Here is a 24258-nt window from a genome sequence, read left to right on the forward strand (position 1 = left end):
AAATTGCTTAAATCACCTTTCTTTCCCATTCTGACATTCAGTTTGGAGTTCAGGAGATTGTCTTGACCAGGACCACAACCCTACATGCATTGAAGCAACTGCCATGTGATTGGTTGACTGGATAATCGCATTAATGAGAAATAGAACAGGTGTTCCTATAATTCTTTAGGGGAGTGTAATTCTGGCTTTGTATAACAGAAATATTGAATAAAAAAAAAAAAATTATAATCTTTTGTCGTAGCACATCTCGACATGTACACAAGGGATGTGCAGCTAACAAATGCAAACTGCATGGGGATGAACGATCGTATTGATGATCGTTCATCCCTACATACTAATGAAAATAGGAAACGACATGCTACATCATCAATGGGCTGAAAATCTTCCAGTACCAAAGGACCCTAGGACAATGACAAAGAGATGAAGTCTTTCCCCCTCTACATCCACCTTGGTAACCCTACAGCACTTACAATCCCTCTGTCCCTGCACTGGCAAGAAAAATACTGTACATTCCAATATATATTCATTATATCCGAGGATTGGCAACCCCACATTATGCAATTACAACTTATATTCCAGCCTTGAATCAATGCCAGTGCTTCGAGGAACATCACCGGAAAAATCCACTTACTACTGATCGGCTGCCATCCTGAAAATGCTGTAACATAAGAGATACAAGAGCGCAGCGCATTTCAATATGTAAAGCCCAGCAATTCAGATAGACTGAGCGTCTGCGCTGTATAATCTGCTGTCCGATGGCACAACTGCTCAGTGGAGGGTGTAATCGGCAACGAAAATGAGATCCCTGTATGCATTTGAAATCGCTGTTTCCACTGCAGCGCGTAATAAAACATTCTTCGAATACAGCGAGAACAATGACAGATGGCACAGATTAAACAATATACCATGGACGCGGGTACAGAGTCTAATTTCCATGGACTGGTATGTGACAAATGCATCTGACATTAAAAGGAATACTCCCCCTAGAATGTTAATTCGCCACTGCTGCAGTCTCAGATCCGAGGTGGCAGCTTGTGGTCTGTTATCTGAGATAAAAGCTTTAACTTTGTCCAACATTGGTTCTACCGTTAACAAATGTAAAACCAAGGTTTTTTTGTAATACGTCTTCCTTATTTAGGCAGCTTTTAGTGCAGTATAATTTCAAGAAATGTGGGTGAGGTCACCTTCTGCAACAGTCAGTTTGAGGGGGCCGCGGCACTTGTGTGAGCACTCCGGCCTCTTCATTGCTCACACTGGCCCGTCTGCCTGCATGCTTAGTAGTGGCGGTGCAGGGTACTGCAGCTTCATCCCTCTGAAGTGCAAGGCCCCAAGTAAACAATAAAAAGCCCTTTGCGCTTGCACGAGTGACGGCTCCCCTTAAAGGGGTTCTCTGGGAATTAAGAAAATGTAAATACTTATATATTACTTTATTATAAATATACTGTATTCCCAAATATCTTTCATTAGTTACAATAGCTTGTTTTGTCTAGGGAACAATCATTAGGAGAAATAAAATGGCTGCCGTCCTATTAGTATAAACAAAACCTGTCCTAATCACACAGCAGGACAAGTTACTTCATAACACTGAGCTAAAGAGCTGCCTCATCCTCCTCTCTGCTCTGCTTGTCAGGGATTATGATTTTCAGCTAAATCTCTGTAAGAATGGAGTTCATGGGGAGACATGAAGTACAGAGAGAACAGACACGACAGACTGTGGTAATGGAGACTGTATACAAGTGCTGCTGCTCATTAGCCATCCCCACCTCTTCTCTGTACTTTATGTCTACTCATTAACTCCATTCCTACAAAGATTCAGCTGAAGATCTTATCTGCTGTATTCAGGATCATAATCCCTGACAGCAGAGGAGAGAGGAGGATGAGGCAGCTCTTTAGCTCAGTGTTGTGAAGTAACTTGTCCTCCTGTGTGATTAGGACAGTGGCCATTTTATTTCTCCTGATGATTGCTCCCTAGGCAAAAAGAGACATTACAACTAATTATTTGGGAATATATTTATAATAAAGTAATATTTAAGTATTTTCAGTAATTGTATTTTCTTAATTCCCAGAGAACCCCTTTAACCCCTTAGGGACCCATGACGTACCGGTACGGCATGTTTCCCGAGTCCTTAAGGACCCATGACGTACCGGTACGTCATGAGTTTAAATTGAGATTGTGGCGCCCCAGGGGTTAATCCGCACAGGATGCCGGCTGAAATCATTCAGCCGGCATCCTGTCACAACGCCTGGGGGGGTCATGTGACCCCCCCGTATCGGCGATCGCAGCAAACCGCAGGTCAATTCAGACCTGCGGTTTGTTGCTATTTCTGCTGTTTCTGATCGCCGCGGTCCCTGACCGCGGCGATCAGAAACTTTAGTGTGGCACAAATCTATAGTGATCACCCCCCCTGCACCCCTGCATGATTTTAGCCTGGTGGGAGGTGCAGGGGGGGGTGTTGCGGGCGGTGTGGGCGGTGCGGGAGGCGGGCGGTGCGGCAGGCGGGATCGCGATCCCCCGCCCGCCTCCCGCCGAATAATCGTTGGCTTCTAGTGGGTATACCAGGGTGCCAGCACATTGCTGGCACCCTGGTATAAACGGCTGACATCTGTGAATGGATGTCAGCCGTTTAACCCTTTCCATACAGCGGTCCGTACGGACCGCTGTATGGAAAGAGTTAACAGTAAGATGCGGCTCCCTCCCTCTCCCATCGGGGGGCTGCTGTGCCTTTGCAGCCCCCCGATGGGAGAGGGAGAGAGCCGAGAGCCCCCAGACAGCCCCCCGAAGCCCCAGTCCTTACCCTTCCCCGTCTGCGAAGTTGTGGCAGACGGGGAAGGTTCCCATGGCAACAGGACGCCTGCTCAGGCGTCCTGCTGTCCATGGTGCTGAACAGATCTGTGCTGAAAGCATAGATCTGTTCAGTGTAAGTAAAATACAGTACAGAAACATATATAGGTTCTGTACTGTATTATGCAGACACCAGACCCACTGGATCTTCAAGAACCAAGTGGGTCTGGGTCAAAAAAAATGTAAGAAAAAGTGAAAAAAAAGTGAAAATCAAAAAACACATTTATCACTAATTAAAAATGAAAAAAATAAAATTCCCTACACATGTTTGGTATCGCCGCGTCCGTAACGACCTGATCTATAAAACGGTCATGTTACTTTCCCCGCACGGTGAACGCCATAAAAATAAAAAAATAAAAACGATGAGAAAATTTAAATTTTGCCCACCTTACTTCACAAAAAAGGTAATAAAAGTGATCAAAAAAGTCGCATGTACGCCAAAATAGTGCCAATCAAACCGGCATCTCATCCCGCAAAAAATGAGACCCTACCCAAGATTATTGCCCAAAAACTGAAAAAACTATGGCTCTTAGACTATGGAAACACTAAAACATCATTTTTTTTGTTTCAAAAATTAAATCATTGTGTAAAACTTACATAAATAAAAAAAAGTATACATATTAGGTATCTCCGCATCCGTATCGACCGGCTCTATAAAAATATCACATGAGTTAACCCCTCAGGTGACCACCGTAAAAAAATAAAAATAAAAACGGTTTAAAAAAAGCAATTTTTTGTCATCTTACGTCACAAAAAGTGCAATAGCAAGCGATCAAAAAGTCATATGCACCCCAAAATAGTGCCAATAAGACAGCCATCTCATCCCGCAAAAAATGAGACCCTACATAAGATAATCGCCCAAAAAAAGAAAAAACTATGTCTCTTAGACTATGGAGAAACTAAATCTTTTTTTGTTTTAACAATGAAATCATTGTGTAAAACTTACATAAATAAAAAAAAAAGTATACATATTAGGTATCGCCGCGTCCGTGAGAACCTGCTCTATAAAATTACCACATGATCTAACCTTTCAGATGAATGTTGTAAATAACAAAAAAAAAAAACGGTGCCAAAAAAGCTATTTCTTGTTACCTTGCCGCACAAAAAGTGTAATATAGAGCAACCAAAAATCATATGTACCCTAAACTAGTACCAAGAAAACTGCCACCTTATCCCGTAGTTTCTAAAATGGGGTCACTTTTTTGGAGTTTCTACTCTAGGGGTGCATCAGGGGGGCTTCAAATGGGACATGGTGTAAAAAAACCAGTCCAGCAAAATCTGCCTTCCAAAAACCGTATGGCATTCCTTTCCTTCTGCGCCCTGCCGTGTGCCCGTACAGCAGTTTACGACCACATATGGGGTGTTTCTGTAAACTACAGAATTAGGGCCATAAATAATGAGTTTTGTTTGGCTGTTAACCCTTGCTTTGTTACTTGAAAAAATATATTAAAATGGAAAATCTGCCAAAAAAGTGAAATTTTGAAATTGTATCTCTATTTTCCATTATATCTTGTGCAACACCTAAAGGGTTAACAAAGTTTTTAAAATCAGTTTTGAATACCTTGAGGGGTGTAGTTTCTTAGATGGGGTCACTTTTATGGAGTTTCTACTCTAGGGGTGCATCAGGGGGCTTCAAATGGGACATGGTGTCAAAAAACCAGTCCAGCAAAATTTGGCTTCCAAAAACCAAACGGCACACCTTTCACTCTACGCTCTGCTGTGTGGCCGTACAGTAGTTTACGGCCACATATGGGGTGTTTCTGTAAACGGCAGAGTCAGGGCAATAAAGATACAGTCTTGTTTGGCTGTTAACCCTTGCTTTGTTAGTGGAAAAAATGGGTTAAAATGGAAAATTAGGCAAAAAAATGAAATTCTCAAATTTCATCCCCATTTGCCAATAACTCTTGTGCAACACCTAAAGGGTTAACAAAGTTTGTAAAATCAGTTTTGAATACCTTGAGGGGTGTAGTTTATAGAATGGGGTCATTTTTGGGTGGTTTCTATTATGTAAGCCTCGCAAAGTGACTTCAGAGCTGTAGTGGTCCCTAAAAATTGGGTTTTTGTAAATTTCTGAAAAATTTCAATATTTGCTTCTAAAGTTCTAAACCTTGTAACATCCCCAAAAAATAAAATATCATTCCCAAAATAATTCCAACCTGAAGTAGACATATGGGGAATGTAAAGTCATCACAATTTTTGGGGGTATTACTATGTATTACAGAAGTAGAGAAACTGAAACTTTGAAATTTGCAAATTTTTCAAAATTTTTTGTAAATTAGGTATTTTTTTATGCAAAAAAAATAATTTTTTTGACTTCATTTTACCAGTGTCATGAAGTACAATATGTGACGAAAAAACAATCTCAGAATGGCCTGGATAAGTCAAAGTGTTTTAAAGTTATGAGCACTTAAAGGGACACTGGTCAGATTTGCAAAAAATGGCCAAGTCCTTAAGGTGAAATAGGGCTGAGTCCTTAAGGGGTTAAACAGATGATGTGCAGGGGTGCAGAGAGTCCTGAGGATAGCCATCAAAATCCTAAATCTGGAAAAACAGTTTAAGATAAATTCTCAGGGAGTTATACTGTGTAAGCTTTGCTCAGAACTACGACCATGCACTTATATCGACAGCCAAACTGCCTCCAATGCCACTGCTGACCCCATTAATAGTGCCAGCAGGGGACAGCTCTTGAACTGACAGTGCCAACATACTACCTATCAGGAGTTTACCCAGCCAAGATACTGTGCATGGCTGTGCTGCGGGGGTTGCCCTGGCTGTTCGACCTATCAGTGAGGCTGGCTCAGCATCGAATCCTACAGCTAGGCAGGGATTTAGGTCTTCCACTCAGTGATTACAATTTGCCTGTGGTTTTGTGTATTCTGGCTCCTGCGCTTTGTGCTACTCATTGCTACTGTATCTACATTTCCAGAAATCTGACTGTGGCTTGCTTTCTGGATTTGTCCCTCGTCTGCTGATTGGGCTTCTATTGATTCTCCTGGTATTCTGACTGTGGCTTGTTTGTGGATTAATCCCTAGAGGGCTATTTTACACTATTCGTGGTAGCCTTAGCTTCCTACCAACTGGAGTGGTAAAGAAGACTGGTAGCAGTTTCGGAGTTTGCCGGCTGTGGTTCTGAATGGTGAGAGTTTCTGACACTACTCCCCCCATAAAGAACACAGCAATAGAGGTAAATACCGTAATTGAAATCTTGCTGTCTGCCACTGTCACAAGGAGGAGCTTTATTGGTCAATGGTTGCAATACACTTGCCACAGAAAAAGAACCACAGAATAATAAGAAAATATTAATCCCAAAAAAAAGAAAAAAACACACAGAACTATGTATTATACTCACTTGTCCCGCAGTGTCATAAAGTCCAAGGAGGTATTGTCTCCCACCGACAGTGACGCTGACTGAAAAAAAATAAAAACACATTAGGTTAGATAACCTAACATAACCAAAGAAAAAGCACAAAATGTTTTTGCAAACAGGTAGAACACAGTGACACATGCTATGCCACTTCATTATATGTTCATTACAGTGCAGTATTACTGATTTCATTAAGATCACATTCACACGGAGTAGTCAAATCAAAAAACTAGGTCAAAATGCTGCAAAAATTCGCAAGAATGAGATTTGACTGCTCCATGTACCCTTACCATTGCTGTCAATAATATGCAATGACCTATTGGTTCCCACCACATGGTGCCCCCTAGCCAATCAGGCCAAAAGACATTGGAAGGACGCCCCAAACTCCTACTGGATTACAGGCTCCCATTGGTAAGGATAAGTATACACATACAATATTTAAAGTCATATGCGTTCATATAATAGTAAAAGAGAAGTCATGGCTAAACAGGTTTACAGTCTGAAGGGAAGAGATTGATGGCAAGATAAGACGTCACTGTCTGATTGTTAAGGGTTCATCTCCGGGACCCCAATGGTCACTTGAAAGGGGCTTGGGCAAAGCACGACGCCCCCTTCAGCTTTTCTCCTACACAGAATCAAATCTTGACCTTGCCCTGTATAGAAACCTCAGCACAGCCCATACAGATGAAAGGAGGATGACCTGTAATGACCGGCAACACACACAGGGAGGAAAACGGGGAAAGCCCTGCCCAAGGGAGAGGGAAAGGTGGTGACCCCTAACTCACCTTGCAGCTGGCACCTGCCTGCCCTGACGTCCCTAGACGGGTTCCTCACCCGTGCGGCGATCACGTGCCTAAACCCTGGCTTTCCCTGAAATGAGCCCTAGATAATGAACGGGTCGGTGGGATCGCTAGTCCTCACCACTGCACTAAGAGGGAAACACCAGGGAGAGGACAGACAAACACAGACAAACACAAACACCCAGGTGGACGGCAACAATTGTCCACAAAGGTCCAACAGGGATCCGGAGGGTAGCGTTCTAAGGCAACACTCAGAGAACGCAGCAACACAGCTCCAGTGGGTCAGAATAGATGTCCAGGCAGGAAGCTCTATATCTGGCAACCAGAGAAGTGTGAGAGGGGAATATAAGGAGGATTGGGAGTGCTGGACAAGGAACAGCTGAGAGAAGGAGCTACGGATCCCTGAGTGAGCCAAAAGGGTTTGTAAAGCAAACCCAGAAAGCTACAATAAGGAAACTTCCCTATCTGACATAGAGCGTGCAGCCAACCGCTGCGACCTCCTGACCCCGGGTACAACGGAGTCAGGCGTGGCTCTTGACACCCTCGTGACAGTACCCCCCTCTCTACGAGGGGCCTCCGGACACTCAGGACCAGGTCTCTCAGGATGAGAGGCATGAAAAATCCGGACTAGCCTGTCGGCGTTTACCTCAGACGCAGGAACCCACATTCTTTCCTCGGGACCGTAACCTCTCCAGTGCACCAGATATTGGAGAGAGCGGCGGACCCGACGAGAATTAACAATTTTGGATATCTGAAATTCCAAACTACCATCCACGACAACAGGAGGGGGTGGCAGCGGTGACGGTTCTAGAGGTGGAACATATTTTTTGAGTAACGACTTATGAAAGACATTATGGATTTTAAAAGTCTTAGGTAACTCCAGGCGAAAAGCCACGGGGTTGATGATGGCTACAATCTTGTAAGGACCAATAAACCTAGGACCCAGTTTCCAAGAGGGAACCTTCAACTTGATATTCCTAGTAGACAACCACACATAGTCATTCACTCCTAGGTCCGGACCTGGCGACCGTCTCTTATCAGCCATGCATTTGTATTTACCTCCCATATTTTTCAAGTTAGCTTGCACCTTCTGCCATACTGATGAAAGAGATGACGAAAACCGTTCCTCTTCGGGAACCCCAGAAGACCCCCCCTCTTTGAAAGTACAGAATTGGGGATGAAAACCATATGCACCAAGAAAAGGTGACTTGCCAGTGGATTCCTGACGGCGATTATTTATGGCAAACTCAGCTAACGGTAAATATGACGACCACAACTCTTGGTTTTCAGACACAAAACATCTTAGATATGTCTCCAGGTTTTGGTTGGTACGCTCAGTCTGTCCATTCGACTGAGGATGGAAAGCTGAGGAAAACCCCCAAACGGGAACAAAAAGCTTTCCAAAATTTAGAAATAAACTGGGTTCCCCGATCCGAAACAACATCGGAGGGGACCCCGTGAAGCTTCACGATCTCACTGACGAATACCTGAGCAAGAGTTTTAGCATTAGGTAGTGCGGGTAACGCAATAAAGTGTGCCATTTTGCTAAACCTGTCCACTACTACCAAAATCACTGTTTTACCCGCAGACAAAGGTAAGTCAGTGATAAAATCCATAGACAGATGTGTCCATGGTCCTATTGGGAATGACGAGTGGTAATAGAGACCCTGCAGGACGTGTATGTGAAACTTTTGCGCGCGCACAGGTAGAACAAGAAGACACAAAATCCAATACATCCTGACGCAACCTTGGCCACCAAAAACGACGAGACAATAGCTCTAAGGTTGCTTTACTACCCGGGTGCCCAGCAAGTGCCGAATTATGATGTTCCTTTAATAATTCGAGACGTAGGTTCAACGGTACAAACAATTTCTCTGAGGGGCAAGAGACCGGGGCGTCCCCCTGGGCCTCTAACACCTTCCCCTCCAAAGCAGAGTGTACCGCAGAGACAACTACTCCTCTTTGTAGAATGGGTACCGGATCACTCACATTACCCCCTCCAGGGAAACAACGAGATAGTGCATCAGCCTTGGTATTCTTTACCCCAGGACGATAGGTAATCACAAAGTTAAACCTGGTAAAAAATAGCGACCACCTAGCCTGTCTAGGGGTGAGACGCTTAGCTGATTCGAGGTACAGCAGATTTTTGTGGTCCGTAAACACAGTGACGGGGTGGACTGCCCCCTCTAAAAAGTGACGCCACTCCTCAAACGCAAGTTTAATAGCTAACAGTTCCCTATTGCCAATATCGTAGTTCTGTTCTGCTGCAGATAGTTTTTTAGAAAAGAAAGCACAAGGACGCCATTTGCCAGGAGACGGACCCTGAGACAGCACAGCCCCCACTCCCACCTCTGATGCATCGACTTCAACAATAAAAGGCTGAGAGACATCAGGTTGGACTAGTACAGGTGCTGAGGTAAACCTCTCTTTTAGAGAGGAAAAAGCAACTTTAGCGGCGTCAGACCATTTAGAAAAATCAGTCCCCTTCCTAGTCATGTCAGTAAGGGGTTTTACGATCACCGAATAATTTTTAATGAATTTCCTATAGAAATTCGCGAAGCCCAAGAACCGTTGTAGTGCTTTGAGGTTCTCAGGAAGATCCCAATCCAAAATTGCCTGGACCTTCCTAGGATCCATACGGAAACCTGACGCAGATAAATAATAACCTAGGAATTGTATCTCCTGAACGGCAAAAACACATTTTTCAATTTTAGCATATAATTCATTCGTCCGTAGGACCTGTAGTACTTGTCTGACATGCTCCTCATGTGTTTTCAGATCAGACGAATAAATTAAGATATCATCTAGGTATATTACCACAAACCTGCCGATTAGATGACTAAAAATGTCATTAACGAAATGTTGAAAGACGGCAGGAGCATTGGTCAGGCCGAAAGGCATAACTAGATTTTCATAATGCCCCTCAGGGGTGTTAAAAGCTGTTTTCCACTCATCCCCCTCTTTAATACGAATCAGATTGTAGGCCCCCCTAAGATCGAGTTTGGAGAACCACCTAGCACCCGCAATCTGGTTAAACAGGTCAGGAATGAGAGGAAGAGGGTATGGGTCTCGGATGGTTATCCGATTTAATTCACGAAAATCTAGGCAAGGACGCAGGCCCCCATCTTTCTTTTTAACAAAGAAAAACCCTGCAGCCACGGGTGAAGAAGAGGGTCTGATGTGTCCCTTAGCCAAACTCTCGGAGATATAATCCTTCATGGCTTGTCTCTCTGGACCTGAAAGATTATATAACCTGGTCTTGGGTAATTTTGCGCCGGGAATAAGGTTAACCGGGCAATCATAAGGACGATGAGGTGGTAACTTCTGACAACCCTTTTCAGAAAAAACGTCCTCAAAGTCCGAAACAAATGTAGGTAGGGTAGTTATGGAGGCGACTAAGCAATTGCTATTTAAGCAATTTTCTCTGCACGGCTCACTCCACTCCAATATCTCCCTGGCCTGCCAATCCACCACTGGATTGTGCGCTACCAACCAGGGAAGGCCCAGCACCACCGGAGTGGGAAGCCCCTCCAGAACATAACATGAGAGCATCTCGTTATGGTGGTCCCCTACCCGAAGGTGTAAATTATGAACGATGTGGGTGAGGTTTCTCTGAGACAGAGGAGCAGAATCTATAGCAAATATGGGAATAGGTCTCTGTAACGTACAGAGAGACAAACCCATAGTGCGGGCAAAATGGGCATCTATCAAATTTACCCCTGCTCCACTGTCTAGAAAGAAAGAAACAGTCTCTGTCTTATCACCAAAAACAATAACCGCTGGCAACACAAATTGCGATGTACGTATGGAGGAAACGTATACCCCCCGGCTGACATCCTCCACACAGCCTGGGGTTAGTAGTTTTCCGACGGTTTTTTTGTTTCTGAGGAAAGAAGGACAGACGTTAATGAAATGACCCCTCTCCCCACAAAAAAAACAACCCCCACGCCTACGGCGAGCCTCAGGAGGACGGACCTGACGAGTGGTTCCTCCTAGCTGCATAGGCTCGTCTAATGTCCGTACAGACTAACTGCTGCTTGGGAGGGGTTACCAATGGCTCCGGTTTTTTCAACCTGTCCCTAAGGCGTCTATCTATACGGATAGAAAGGGACATAACTGCATCAAGGGAAAAGGGGGTCTCATACAATGCAAGCGCATCCTTAACCCTTTCGGATAACCCAGAGCAGAACTGACTCCTGAGAGCCGGGTCGTTCCATTGGGTATCCGTAGCCCACCTACGGAAGTCAGAGCAATACTCCTCTACCGGCCGCTCTCCTTGTAGGAGTCTCCGTAATTTTGATTCAGCCAGTGCGACTCGGTCAGGGTCGTCATATATGAGACCCAAGGCCCCGAAAAACTCATCCACTGACCGAAGAGCCTGGGAATCAGTAGGTAAAGAGAACGCCCAGGACTGCGGGTCCCCCTGCAGCAGGGAAATAACAACACCCACCTGCTGTTCTTCATTACCAGAGGAGTAAGGACGCAGTTTAAAGTATAGTTTACAGGCTTCACGAAAAGTCAAAAACTTGTCCCTTCCCCCAGAAAATCTGTCAGGGAGAGGGACCTTGGGTTCCGCAACAACCTGGTTACCAGTAGCAACCGCTGGGCTTGCGGTCTGTTGTAATTGCTGCTGTTGCTGGAGGACCGACGCCTTCAATCCTGCCACCTCCAAAGACAGGCCATGAAATTGTTCGGACAGAGCAGCGATTGGATCCATACTGGATTCTAAGTAGGTAAAAAATTATTATTATTTTTTTTTACCTACACAAAAATAAGGGCCAGATATAATGTAATGACCGGCAACACACACAGGGAGGAAAACGGGGAAAGCCCTGCCCAAGGGAGAGGGAAAGGTGGTGACCCCTAACTCACCTTGCAGCTGGCACCTGCCTGCCCTGACGTCCCTAGACGGGTTCCTCACCCGTGCGGCGATCACGTGCCTAAACCCTGGCTTTCCCTGAAATGAGCCCTAGATAATGAAAGGGCCGGTGGGATCGCTAGTCCTCACCACTGCACTAAGAGGGAAACACCAGGGAGAGGACAGACAAACACAGACAAACACAAACACCCAGGTGGACGGCAACAATTGTCCACAAAGGTCCAACAGGGATCCGGAGGGTAGCGTTCTAAGGCAACACTCAGAGAACGCAGCAACACAGCTCCAGTGGGTCAGAATAGATGTCCAGGCAGGAAGCTCTATATCTGGCAACCAGAGAAGTGTGAGAGGGGAATATAAGGAGGATTGGGAGTGCTGGACAAGGAACAGCTGAGAGAAGGAGCTACGGATCCCTGAGTGAGCCAAAAGGGTTTGTAAAGCAAACCCAGAAAGCTACAATAAGGAAACTTCCCTATCTGACATAGAGCGTGCAGCCAACCGCTGCGACCTCCTGACCCCGGGTACAACGGAGTCAGGCGTGGCTCTTGACACCCTCGTGACATGACCTCAGTTCTGTCCATGACCAACTGGTAAAGAGGTCAACCGAACATAACCTAAAACAATCCGTTTTTAAATCTGAATGTATTAATTTTTTAAGAACTGGAAATAAGAGGCTTTCTTGTAAATTGAGATGAAAATTAGACAGGGTGGATTTGATTTAAATCAAACTGATTTAAATAACTATTTAAATCACTAGTCAGTAAGGCTTGATTTAAATCATAGTTTTCTACATAAAGACTAATTCTTGCTGGTATAACTTGTAATATGCAAGTAGATGAAGATTTTTAGAATAACAACTTTTCATATTAGTTTGATTAGGTCGATTCTGCATTCATAGGTTTGTAGAAGTTAGGATTAAGGTCTTTTTCTCAACTCTGTTCATGTTATAACATTTTGGCTGTGAAGAAGAGGCATGTGATCTCTGCTGAGTCAAATTCAGTTCTGAGAACTTCAAAAGTAAACTAAGCATCTGTGATAATATCTTGTAGGCAGAGAAACTGCCCAATAATCTTACAAAAACCTCTGGAAGAGCATGACATTGTGAATGGATTAATGGAATTTATTTACCAAAAGAATTAAACATATACAGCCTTATTCTACATAATTAAAAAAACAAATCTTTATTTCATGATGGAATAACCTTTGGATGGTAATATATTTTCCTCAAAAAGCATTTTATATAAAAAAAATCTGATTTAAATAAATAAATAAAAAAATCTGATTTTTTTGATTTTTTTTTTTCTAAATCATTGATTTTTATCCACCCTGAAATCAGAGCACTTCAGAATTAAAATAATAATCTCTTTTAGACATTTCTGATCTGACAGTTATTTTTTTGCTTGGCACAGTATATCTGCTTTTGTGGGAGATGACACTACATGTCCACATACCGAGTCATAGACTGACCCAACGCTCTTGTCATCAGAAATTTAGAAAATCAGACATGACACATAGGTAATAAAACAGCATGTCACAACCAGACATCTGAGAAGCTCTGACAGATGCCTTTCAGAACCTCCTCCTTGAGCTTTCTTTGTTTTGGTTTTCAGTTCTTCATCTCGTTAGCCTCTCTCAGCTGTCATGTAGTTGGACTGATTGCATCCCTTTAAATTCCTCCCCATAATGCATTAGTGTGCGGCTTATACAACTTCCTGGAGTGTGTGTGCATGCTGATCCTATTTCCCAGTCTTCTACAAGATAAGTGTTACATTCATTTGTGATTTTCTGTTTGCTGGATCCCAGGTGACCCCGACTCCCTCCGTGTCTAGTGTAGGGAGCCGGTGGTCGTGTTCCCTCACTATTTTAGGGTGTTCAGGTGTTAGATAGTCGAGGCACGAGGATATGCGATCATCCACCATTGGGGTGTTCGCATAGGCTGAGCAGTCAGGGAGAGTGCCAGGTCTTATGCAGGGGTCTCCCTTTTGTTCCTTAGTTTTGGATCCAGTGAGTCATACATTCATTTTGCATTGTCTTGTTACCTGTACACCTTCCGTGACACAGCATATGTTCTAGCTGTACAAAGATTGATGATGCCAGTATGATAAAAGTGTCTTGAAGATTATCTAGTCACTGTGCTATGGCAGTGGGAAGTCAATGACAGTCGGCACTACTCGCTTCTCTTTGGTTTTCATGTAGGATGTGAGGTTTGGGTTATCCTGCTGTTTTTATAAAACCTTCACCAAGCTACAAACCAGGGGCTATAGCACATCTATGGAGAAGAGAATCAGACATATGTCCATCCAGTTCAACTTCTTATCCTGCAAAGTCACAAAGTCCTTCATGAGGTAGAAGACAATTTTCATCATTTTGGGGGTAAAAAAAAATAATAATATCCTTCTCTACTCCAAATCTGGCAATCAGAATAAATCCCTGGATCATCAACTCTTCTCCAGAAATCTAGTAACTAGCTTCCACTACTGTTATGCTCACCACCTCCTCCAGATCCATAGTCTCACTGCTCTTACAGTAAAGAATCCCCTTTAATGTTGGTGTACAAAATTTCCTTTTTCAAGACGCAGAGGATGCCCTCTTGTTACAGCGATCGTCTTAAGTATGTATAGATCATGAGGGTTCATGTTAACATTTTTTAATTGAATGTGGCTTCTGACCATCCAATTGAATGTAGCTCACAAGGTACCTGGACAAGTTGTACCTTGTAAGACCTTTGTAGCACTTGGCCCATGCCAAGCATATGGCTTTGTTTACCTTCCTGAGAGGTGGTACAGAAACAGATTATTTCACACCTTTACAGGCTGGCCTTTTTTTTGGCAGGACAGTTGATTATTGGAGTGTCTTGTGTTGAAGTTGCTCCTCATGCTCTGCTTTACACCTTGGTCTTCTGGCAATGTGGTTAACTTTTGCTCCACCTGACTGTGTACATTTACATTGAAAGATACCTTCATATTGTACACAGTTTCCCAAAGGCAGAGATCCACTTTAAATAAGCAAATTCCAACGGATGGTTGTCTTTCTAAGTCTCCAAGAACAGACCATGTGCCAGCTGACAGCTTTCCTGGCAGATCAGACTCTTATGCGGAGCATGTGAGAACACTGGCTCAATGTCATACACTTGTTCCCATGATGGCCGGGCCAGAAGGTGCTCGGAATCACATCCTAATATAGCCTAGAAAGAGGAAGTTTCAGAAGAGCCAAGTACAATATAAGAGCAAGCTTTGCCTAGAGAGCATCGAAACATGGAAGGGGAGATGTTCCAAGAATGTCATCTTCAACTATTTGCAACTTTTTACTCGAGAAATGGTAAAGTAGTTCTCCAACTGGTTGTCACGCAGCCCCATTCTTATTAGTGCACATGGACATCACAGATGGGGTCTCCCCATGAGGCCTCCTCTTTTATTTTCTTCTATTTTCCATTGCAAGGATTTGCTAACAAAGAGCAACACTCTTTCGGGCAGACCCCATTCGTCAATATATCACACGTATGGCCATTCGTCTAGGAAATGTGTGGCTGCACCGTCCCTAAGCTATTCACTCAGAGACTCCCATCTAAGCCAAGGGCTACACGACGACTTGGGTTGCAAGACATCAGGATCACAATGTGTCACTGCAAAACTCATATCTAATGATTGTCAAAGTGGTTGCACTGCAGCCTGCGACTTGACATGACCCATGCGGCTTTGCCATAATAGACCACAAGGCGCGACTTGCTTGCAGCCTGTCTGCCTTTGGTTGATTTTTCTTTACAGTGAAATCAGAATAGTCACACATCAGCAAGTCCACAATCAAACTAATTTTTGGGCCATGTGAATTGTCTGAGACTTCATGTCGTTTAAGCAAAGCTGTGCGCAGCCCCAACCTTACATTATGCCCGGTACTTCAGCTCCAACCTATTCAAGTGCACGCTACCGAATGTGGGATGACCTGCAGTACCGGCCGCATGTATGGGTACCATTGGGTATGGTGCAACAATCGCGGTGGTCCTGGTCTTCCTTCCTCGGGCCGGCGCTGAACTGTCCTGACCGTGTACAGACATTGGGGGCTGATCTGAGGTCTGATGGAGGTCTGACATTAGGGTCTCATGTGATGTCCTGATATGGGGGCCTGATCCAGTATCCTGATATTTATGGGGGTCTGATCTGAAGATCTGATATGAGGTCTAATGAAAAATATTGTTTTCTTATTTTCCTCCTCTGAAAAATATGGTAGTCTTTTCAAACTGATAAGAATATGGCTGAAATGAGCGTTTATGAGGTCAAGAAATCAGAGCTAAAGCTTCAAATGAGCTATGAGATGACAAGACTGAGAAGTGATACTATGCAAACAGACTGATTTTTTTAAACCCTGTACCTCAAAAACGGCTGAACATTTTTAATAAAACTAATTGGAAAATTACTATGAGTAAAACACAAATCATTAAAAATTTCCCAAAAGGTAGAATCCTCAGTCTATTACATTATTGATATCCTCCTTTTGGGAGGTAAACTTTCCCTCTGCTAATATCAATGTAGTTTGGGATGCCTTGAAAGCGTATCTAAGAGGGGTCTTTATCAGTGAGATCGCTGCAGCAAGGAGAATATTTAGGTGTAAAGAGGAGGAACTGGTTAAGATCGCTGCCTCTACCAATGAGTGTTTTACCAGTCAACCCACGGAATATAACAGGGAAGAGATGCAGAAGGCTAGCTGTTGCTTGGAAAGGTATTTATTAGAGAAAGCAAATCATAGAGTATTCTTTAAGGGGCTTAAATATTTCTCGGAGTCTGGACGTCCTGGTAAGCTCCTGGCAAGAATAATTACTCAACAAGATAGGAAAAATCAATCCATCACTTTAATTCGTAATTTAGAGGGGGAAACCATAACAAATTTAGAGGGGATTAGGGATACCTTCTTACATTATTTTGCTCAGATATATAGACCCCCTCCTGTTACGACACCCGAACTGGCGATGCGATTCTTGGAGAGGATTCCACTTTCTACCTTGAATGAAGCTCAGGTGGAATTTTTGGAGGAGGAGCTGTCCCTTTCTGAGTTAAAGGAGGCTCTGGGGTCTATCTCGGGGAGCTCATCGCCAGGATTGGATGGCCTCCCATATGAAGTTTACCGTAGGCATGGTGAGACGCTCCTCCCCCAGTTACTTGAGGTGTTTTCCCAGGCGATCCAGGGAGGGGGCTTACCATGCTCCATGATGGAGGCTCTTATTGTTCTAATTCCGAAAAAGGATAAAGACCCGGCAGAATTGAGCTCCTATAGACCAATTTCCTTATTAAATACCGATGTTAAGCTACTATCAAAAATTTTGGCTAGGAGGCTCTCGCGGGTTATATCCACTATTATCCATCCAGATCAAAATGGTTTTATGCCAAGAAGGGGCACCCATCATAACTTGCATAGGCTATTTATGAATATCCAGTCCCCGGGGAGCGGCGCCCGCTCCATCCTGTCGTTGGATGCTACTAAAGCCTTCGACAGGGTGGAGTGGACCTTTCTCTGGGAGGTGATGAAAAAAATGGGCTTTGGCCCAAGATTCTTGGCGATGGTACAGCTCCTATATAACTCTCCAGTTGCTAGGATAAGGATCAACGACATGATAACAGAGAGTTTTATATTAGGAAGAGGTACCCGTCAGGGCTGCCCTCTCTCCCCCCTGTTATTTAATATTTACATTGAACCCTTAGCGGCTAGTATTAGGCAGGATCCGAGGGTGGCTGGCTTTGGCACAATGGGGAATCACGATCGAGTATCACTTTATGCAGACGATATCTTGATTTTCATACATCAGACAGACACTACTCTTCCTCGCATAATGGACCTGGTTGGTCTCTTTTCCGGTCCTTCCGGTCTCGAGATCAACTGGGAGAAGACCGTTCTCCTCCCTATAGATGAACTGCGGGGCGAACGGTATAACCAGCTAACGATCTCAGATTCAATAAAGTACCTGGGGATAACAGTTTCTGCCAAACCACAGGAATATCTACAACTTAATCTGCTCCCTCTGTTGATAAAGCTGAGGGTTAAAATAAAGATATGGCAAAAAATCCTGTCGGCAAGAGCCGACAGAATTTCATTAATAAAAATGGTGGTGCTGCCCCAGGTTCTATATATCTTGCGCAACTCGCCTGTATGGATTGTAGATAAGTACTTTAGATTGATAGAGCGGATGCTCAATGACTTAATATGGGGGAGGAAGCGCGTGAGACTGAAGGTACTCTATTTCTCTATGCCCTATAGTCGGGGAGGCCTTAACCTCCCCTACTTTAGGGGGTACTTTGTGGCCTCTCAACTCTGCCTGTTTAATGAATGGGAAAATAGCCAGTTCTGCAGCAGGGTGGTGAAAGATTCAGGCTTTGCAGATTTTTTTACAGTACTTGAGTCTGACTATTTATTAAATGCATTAAATGGGTATACACTCTTCTGCAGAATGGCCATAAAGTCTTGGCGAAATATAAGGAACTGGTGTGGAGCTGGGGCATCACTTATTTGTACTCCACTGTGGCACAACCCAAAGCTCTTGAATTTAAATGACTTGAGTTGCAGCCAGTATTGGAGGACCAAGAACATTCAGTACCTGCATCAAGTGGTCAGTGGTGGACACATTTTGCCCCTTGCGGATTTAAAGCAAGGGGCAAATCTAGGTGAGGTGGCTTGGTATGCATATTTTCAATTAAGGTCAGCACTTTCTAGCACTGCGAATCGCTATCTTCTTATTATAGAAACTCCTGAATTTTTACATGATTTAATTTCTAAGAAAATTGTCACGAGAATTAAAGTATCTCACTGTTATAGACACTTAATGAAAAAGTTTTTTTCTGACGTTCTCTCACCAGGACAGAGAGCCTGGTCATCTTCGCTTTTAGCGACGGGCTCCCCAAACTGGGAGAATATAGGGGAAAGTTTAAAATTGGTTTCGCATAATTTTAATCACATTGTGGTACAATTTAATATTTTGCACAAAATATATGTGACACCTACATGGTTATATAGGAGAGGACTTAGAACCTCCTCTAACTGCCCACGCTGTGGTAAATCCGAGGCAGATCATTTACATCTGTTCTGGGACTGTCCAATGGTGAGCAGGTACTGGAGATCGGTTCAAACCAATCTGGCTCGTAAACTCAACATTGTTGTTCCCTTCACTCCCAGGATATGGGTCCTGGGAGATCTATCGGAGGTTAATCACCAACCTACAAATGGTCGATTGTTGATTAAGGTGATGTTTCTGGCTAGGCTTCTCATTTCTAGAGTATGGTTTTGCTCCTCCGCTCCAGAGTGTAATAATTGGCTGGGTTTGGTTGAGAAGGTGAAAAGCTACGAGAAGATCTTGTATAAACAACGAGGAGCATACTTAAAGTGGGATAAATTGTGGAAAGACTGGGATACGACCAACTAATTTAATTTTTTTTTTTTTTTTCTTTTTTTTTTTTTTTTTTTTTTGTTTTTGTCTGCAAGGTGGGGGGTGGGGGGGGGGTAAGGTGGGGGATTTTTTGGGGAAGATCCAATTGTCCGGCTTCTTTGTGTATGCAATGTATTAATGCAGAATGTGAAGCCATAATAGAGCATTGGAGCATCTTTGGAAATGCCGGGGGCTGGCAGGACTCACCGGTATTAGATATTGGTTAACTCTTGATCAATTTAAAATATTGACTAACATTCTGGTGAGGGTTCGGGGCTCGGGATCTTGGGGGGTCCGGGCATCGGGTGCGACCCGGGATGCGGCTTTTTCTCTTGGACGTGAGTTTTTACTACGGGCAGCGATTTGACACGGGTGTGGTTTGGGTCCCTCATTTGTTCCTTCTTAATGAACTGGAGTTGATGCCGGGCTCTGCCCTCCTAATGAGACAGTGCTGGCTGGCTATTTTTCTTTTCTCTCCCCAAGTGCTGGGGATTGTTGAGTGACACTTTGATTTGTGTCCCCTCTCCATGAGACACCGTGGAGAACCCATGCGAGTTATGCTTAAACAAGCCATTAACATTTAATCCAACTATATGGGGATGAGGCAGGAAATCCTGGGAGTGGGTTTTATACCACTGGGATAGAAGACTGCTGGACCCCCCTCCCCTTCTCTTCGGTTTTACGGAAGGGTGCGATCAAAGATCGCTGTGAGCTTGCCCCACACGGGATAGGTGAGCACCAGAGATTCGCCCCACGGGTGTTGGTCCTGTCAGTGGTGCTTACTTGCGTCTGAGGGAGGCCGTGGGGGGTGCGTGTTCGCTGCTCGGTGGGCCGCCCGGGTCTCGGGCCTATGCTCCCTCTCAGTATGGAGATAATAACATTAAATAAGATCTCGTTTTTTATCTGTAATGCTAAACCCTTTGATGCCGGGCTGGTCCTGCTTTTCCCCCAGGCAGTGAGACCTTTAGTTGATTTTAGTTAATATCTATATAATTATGGGTATTTGCATGAAATCATATTTAATTATGCTTTAAGGACTAGAACTGACGGACTTTTGGATCTTATAGCATTGTAAATGGTATATTGTTATGTATTTTTTTGTATGAGAATTTAAAAAAATAAAAGTTTATATAATAAAAAAAAAAATTTCCCAAAAGGTGTACATAGCCTTTGTGTATGTTTAGGGGGAGTCAGGAGAGATAGTGTGTTTAGATGACAGCTATTAAAGGTGTATGGGCACCTTAGGAATCAGGAAACATCTTTATGCAGAACCCTCTGGAGATCCAAGTTCTTTCAGCAGGAATATCAAAATTAAAGGGGTTTTCTGGGATTTTTTTAACTGATGACCTATCCTCCGGAAGCGCAATGCCTTTTCAAACAGCTGATCGGCAAGAGTCCCAGGTGTCAGACCCCCACCATGCAGATACTGATGATCTATACAAAGGGGGAAAAAAACTTGGAAAACCCCCTTAAAAGGGCTTTTTCAGGATTTAAGATATTCTCAGGAGAGGTCATCAAATCAGGCTTACGGCACTGGCGGCTGCCCACAACAGCTGATCGGTGGGGTTGTCGGGTGTCAGAACCATCTTAAAAGTTTTTTTTTTTCTATTGATAACCTATCCTCAATATTAGATCGGTGGGGGTCCGAAACCCAGAACTCGCACGATCTGCTGTTTGAATGGAAAACAGCAATCATGGGAGGGCTGCCTTCTTTTTAAACAGCTGATCAGCGGGGGTGCCGGGTTTTGGACCCCTGCCGGTCCGATAGGTCATCAATAGAAAAAAAACGGACAACCCCTTTAAGGATAAGCCATAAATATATAAGTCATGGAAAAACCCCTTTAAAATGTAGATTTATTCTGATTCTGGCCTAGATGACAACAAACCTAACCCCACATTGCTGGGACATGATTCTGTGTATTCTCAAGCATAGATCAGCCACGTAAACAGTATCTGTCGTACGGACCAGGGATGACACGATTGGCATTACAGTCATCTTTATGGATTATTCCACTGCTTTCCAGGAAAGCACGGGGCGGAGGCAGAGAGCAGACAACAGGACTATTGTGCGTGCGAGGAGTGGGATGTCAGGGAAGCTAGAGTCAGCTGCCAAGAGCTAGGAGACTGCTCAGAGCGCCCAGGGGTCACTAACCTGGCATCATATGGCAAGGAACCACAGAGCCCGCTAGTTGCTGCCGCTGCAGAAGCTCTTGTGTGATTAAATCAACCCCATCTAATGTGCCCTTAGGCTCTGCACACGCTGTCTTCCAGAGTACACTATGCCAGGTTATACCAGTCTAGTTTACTGCCAATCTTCTTTATGTAGACTTCTATTCAAAAGTTGTGCCCCGACTATTCTTCCCCCTCCCCCAACACCATGAGGTGACAAAAGGTGGCAGTCGATGACAATGGTAATTTCAGCGCTAGTCTCAGGCAACCATGACGGTCATGTGAGAAATAGTCACTTGACTCAGTTTCCAAGAGTTGCACCACAACCCTGGCTAAAAGGGGTTGTCTGACTTCTGAAAATGGCATTTATCATGTACAGGAAGTTAATACAACACACTTACTAATGTATTGTGATTGTCCATATTGCTTCCTTTGCTGCCTGGATTCATTTTTCCATCACATTATACACTGCTCGTTTCCATGGTTACGACCACCCTGCAATCCAGCAGTGGTGGCGGTGTTTGCACACAATATAGAATAAAGCACCAACCTATATGCACTCCCGCGGTCTCGGCCACCAGAGAGGGAGGTGCTTTTTCCTATAATATCCAAGCATGACCACCGCGGCTGGATTGCAGGGTGGTCGTAACCATGGAAACGAGTAGTGTGTAATGTGATGGAAAAATTAATCCAGCCAGTAAAGGAAGCAATATAGACAATCACATTACATTAATAAGTGCCTTGTATTAACTTCTACATGATAAATGCTACTTACTGAAGTGAGACAACCCCTTGAAGGCAAAGACTACAAGTAATCTGCTACAGCTCAGTGTATGGCAGGTGCCCATATGGGTCACCGCGGGTGACTAGTCCCACTATGGGCATCACCGATCAAAACAGTGTCATAGATGGCGTCCATGTTACCCATGGCAACCAGTTTTGAAATGAAAGCTGAACAATGGCTGCTATGGGCAACAAGGACATATGATCTGTGGACCATTTGGATTCCCGGGCCAATTTGGGGTGATTCAGTGCACCCTCGTGACTCTAATGACGTGTCGAGCAAGGGTCGGCTTAAATTGTATACAGGCATCCAACATGGACAGTCAGCCGCCACGGAACGCTCTAGGGACCACACGTTGGTCCGTTACTGAAGACATTGTAACCCACAGAAACACAGGGAGGGCCACCGCCATAAAAATTGTTCTAAAGGAAACCATCAGCATTGCCCTTAGCAACCCATCGCACCTAGATACACAAAAGCTGCAATCTGATTGGCTGCTGTAGGCAACAAGAACATATCATCTGTGGACGATGTGGATTCCCAGGCCAATTGCAGGTGATTTGTGCCAAAAGTGGGGAAACAGCTAAAATTGCCCACATTCATCCAACCCTGACAATGAGCCGCCACCGCATCCTATAGCAATCGCCATCACGCTGTAACCCACAGGGAGGTCCTCGTCCACCAAAACTGTTCTAAAGGAAACCGTCAGCATTGCCCCTCGCCACCCAACACACCTGGATACACATACGCTACAATCTGATTGGTTGCTAAGGGCAACGCTGACATTGAATTGCCTAAGGTGAACATGGCGCGAAGGGCACTGACGCAAAACTTATTTTGAGGCAAATTGCACAATCGTCATATTACACACAGGTGACGCCCCCTCTGTACCCGCCGTAGGCGCCAATGCAAGACGTGCACGACTGCGAAGACTGCCTAAAAAGTTGTCCAATGAGTGCCGCCATACTCTGGTTGGCAAGTAGCCCACCACGTCCATGCGCCAATGTGCAACTTACCTGCATAGTGGTCGAAGACGGTGGGCACATACTCCTCCGGGAAGGCATCGTTGGCATAGCTCATGAGCAGGCAAGTTTTGCCCACCGCCCCATCGCCCACCACCACGCATTTCAGCATGCTACTTCCACTCCCATTCGCCATGGAGCCTCCTCATCTTACAGACCCCAAGTCACAGCGCCCCCCATGCCCTCCAGCCCAAAAGTGTGTGCCCCCGTCCCCAGCAGCGGCACAGACGACACAATGGTGACACTGGAGCAGCAGGGAAGTTTGTGCAGCGCATCTCCCGGTGTCTGTGCCCTGCTGGCCGGGCACACACCGAGCCTTCCTCCTGCTCCTCCTGTAAAAGAAGATTATTTCTTCCAAAGTGTGCACTTGTCCCCCCTCCCCCAACTTGTGAGGGCACAGCACTTTCCGGCGCTGCAGTCTCAGCCTAGCTTGGCTGTGGGGGGAGCAGTGCTGCTAATGTGCAGCTCAAGGGACCGTCTCCAAAGAGCCTCCCGCAGCCGCGGACGAAGAGGACTGCCACATGTCACTGCTGCCAGCTGCTGCCTATACACACACACACACACAGCAGGCTGCCATCTAAAGGGCATCCTGCATATGGTACAATGTATAGCACTCACATGCTGCAGAGCATCTCCATTGTTTCCTGGACCATGACCCAATCAATCACAGAGGAAGAACTGGCTCAGCTGCAGCTTCACTTTAAGGAATTGTCCATATTGCAGTTTTCTGACACAATGGGGTAGATATCGTAAAACCGGTGTAAAGAAAAACTGGCTTAGTTGCCCCTAGCAACCAATCAGATTCCACCTTTCATTTTTCAGCGTGCCTTTGGAAAATGAAAGCTGGACTCTAATTGGTTGCTATGGGCAACTAAGTTCTCATCCAAATTTCCGTTTTTCACAGACGTGTGCTGTCCGTATTTTCCACGGACAGCACACAAACCCATTTATTTTAATGTATTTGTTCACATTTCAGTTTTTTTTTATGACCTTGGG

At 44.6% G+C, this 24258-nt stretch overlaps 1 protein-coding gene across 1 annotated transcript in view; it reads right to left on the minus strand.

The window, feature by feature from the left end:
• Positions 1 to 23707, minus strand: part of RHOQ (ras homolog family member Q) — a 45090-nt gene extending 21383 nt beyond the window's left edge. The window contains exons 1-2 of the mRNA XM_044289750.1: positions 23257 to 23707; positions 6192 to 6250 (exon numbers count right to left, since the gene is read on the minus strand). Coding sequence (XP_044145685.1) covers positions 6192 to 6250; positions 23257 to 23398 — 201 coding nt within the window. The 5' untranslated portion in view covers positions 23399 to 23707. The remainder of the gene's footprint in view (positions 1 to 6191; positions 6251 to 23256) is intronic.
• Positions 23708 to 24258: the final 551 nt, after the last annotated feature.

The sequence above is a fragment of the Bufo gargarizans genome, chromosome 4 (assembly GCF_014858855.1).
Source record: "Bufo gargarizans isolate SCDJY-AF-19 chromosome 4, ASM1485885v1, whole genome shotgun sequence".
Classification (NCBI taxonomy): domain Eukaryota; kingdom Metazoa; phylum Chordata; class Amphibia; order Anura; family Bufonidae; genus Bufo; species Bufo gargarizans.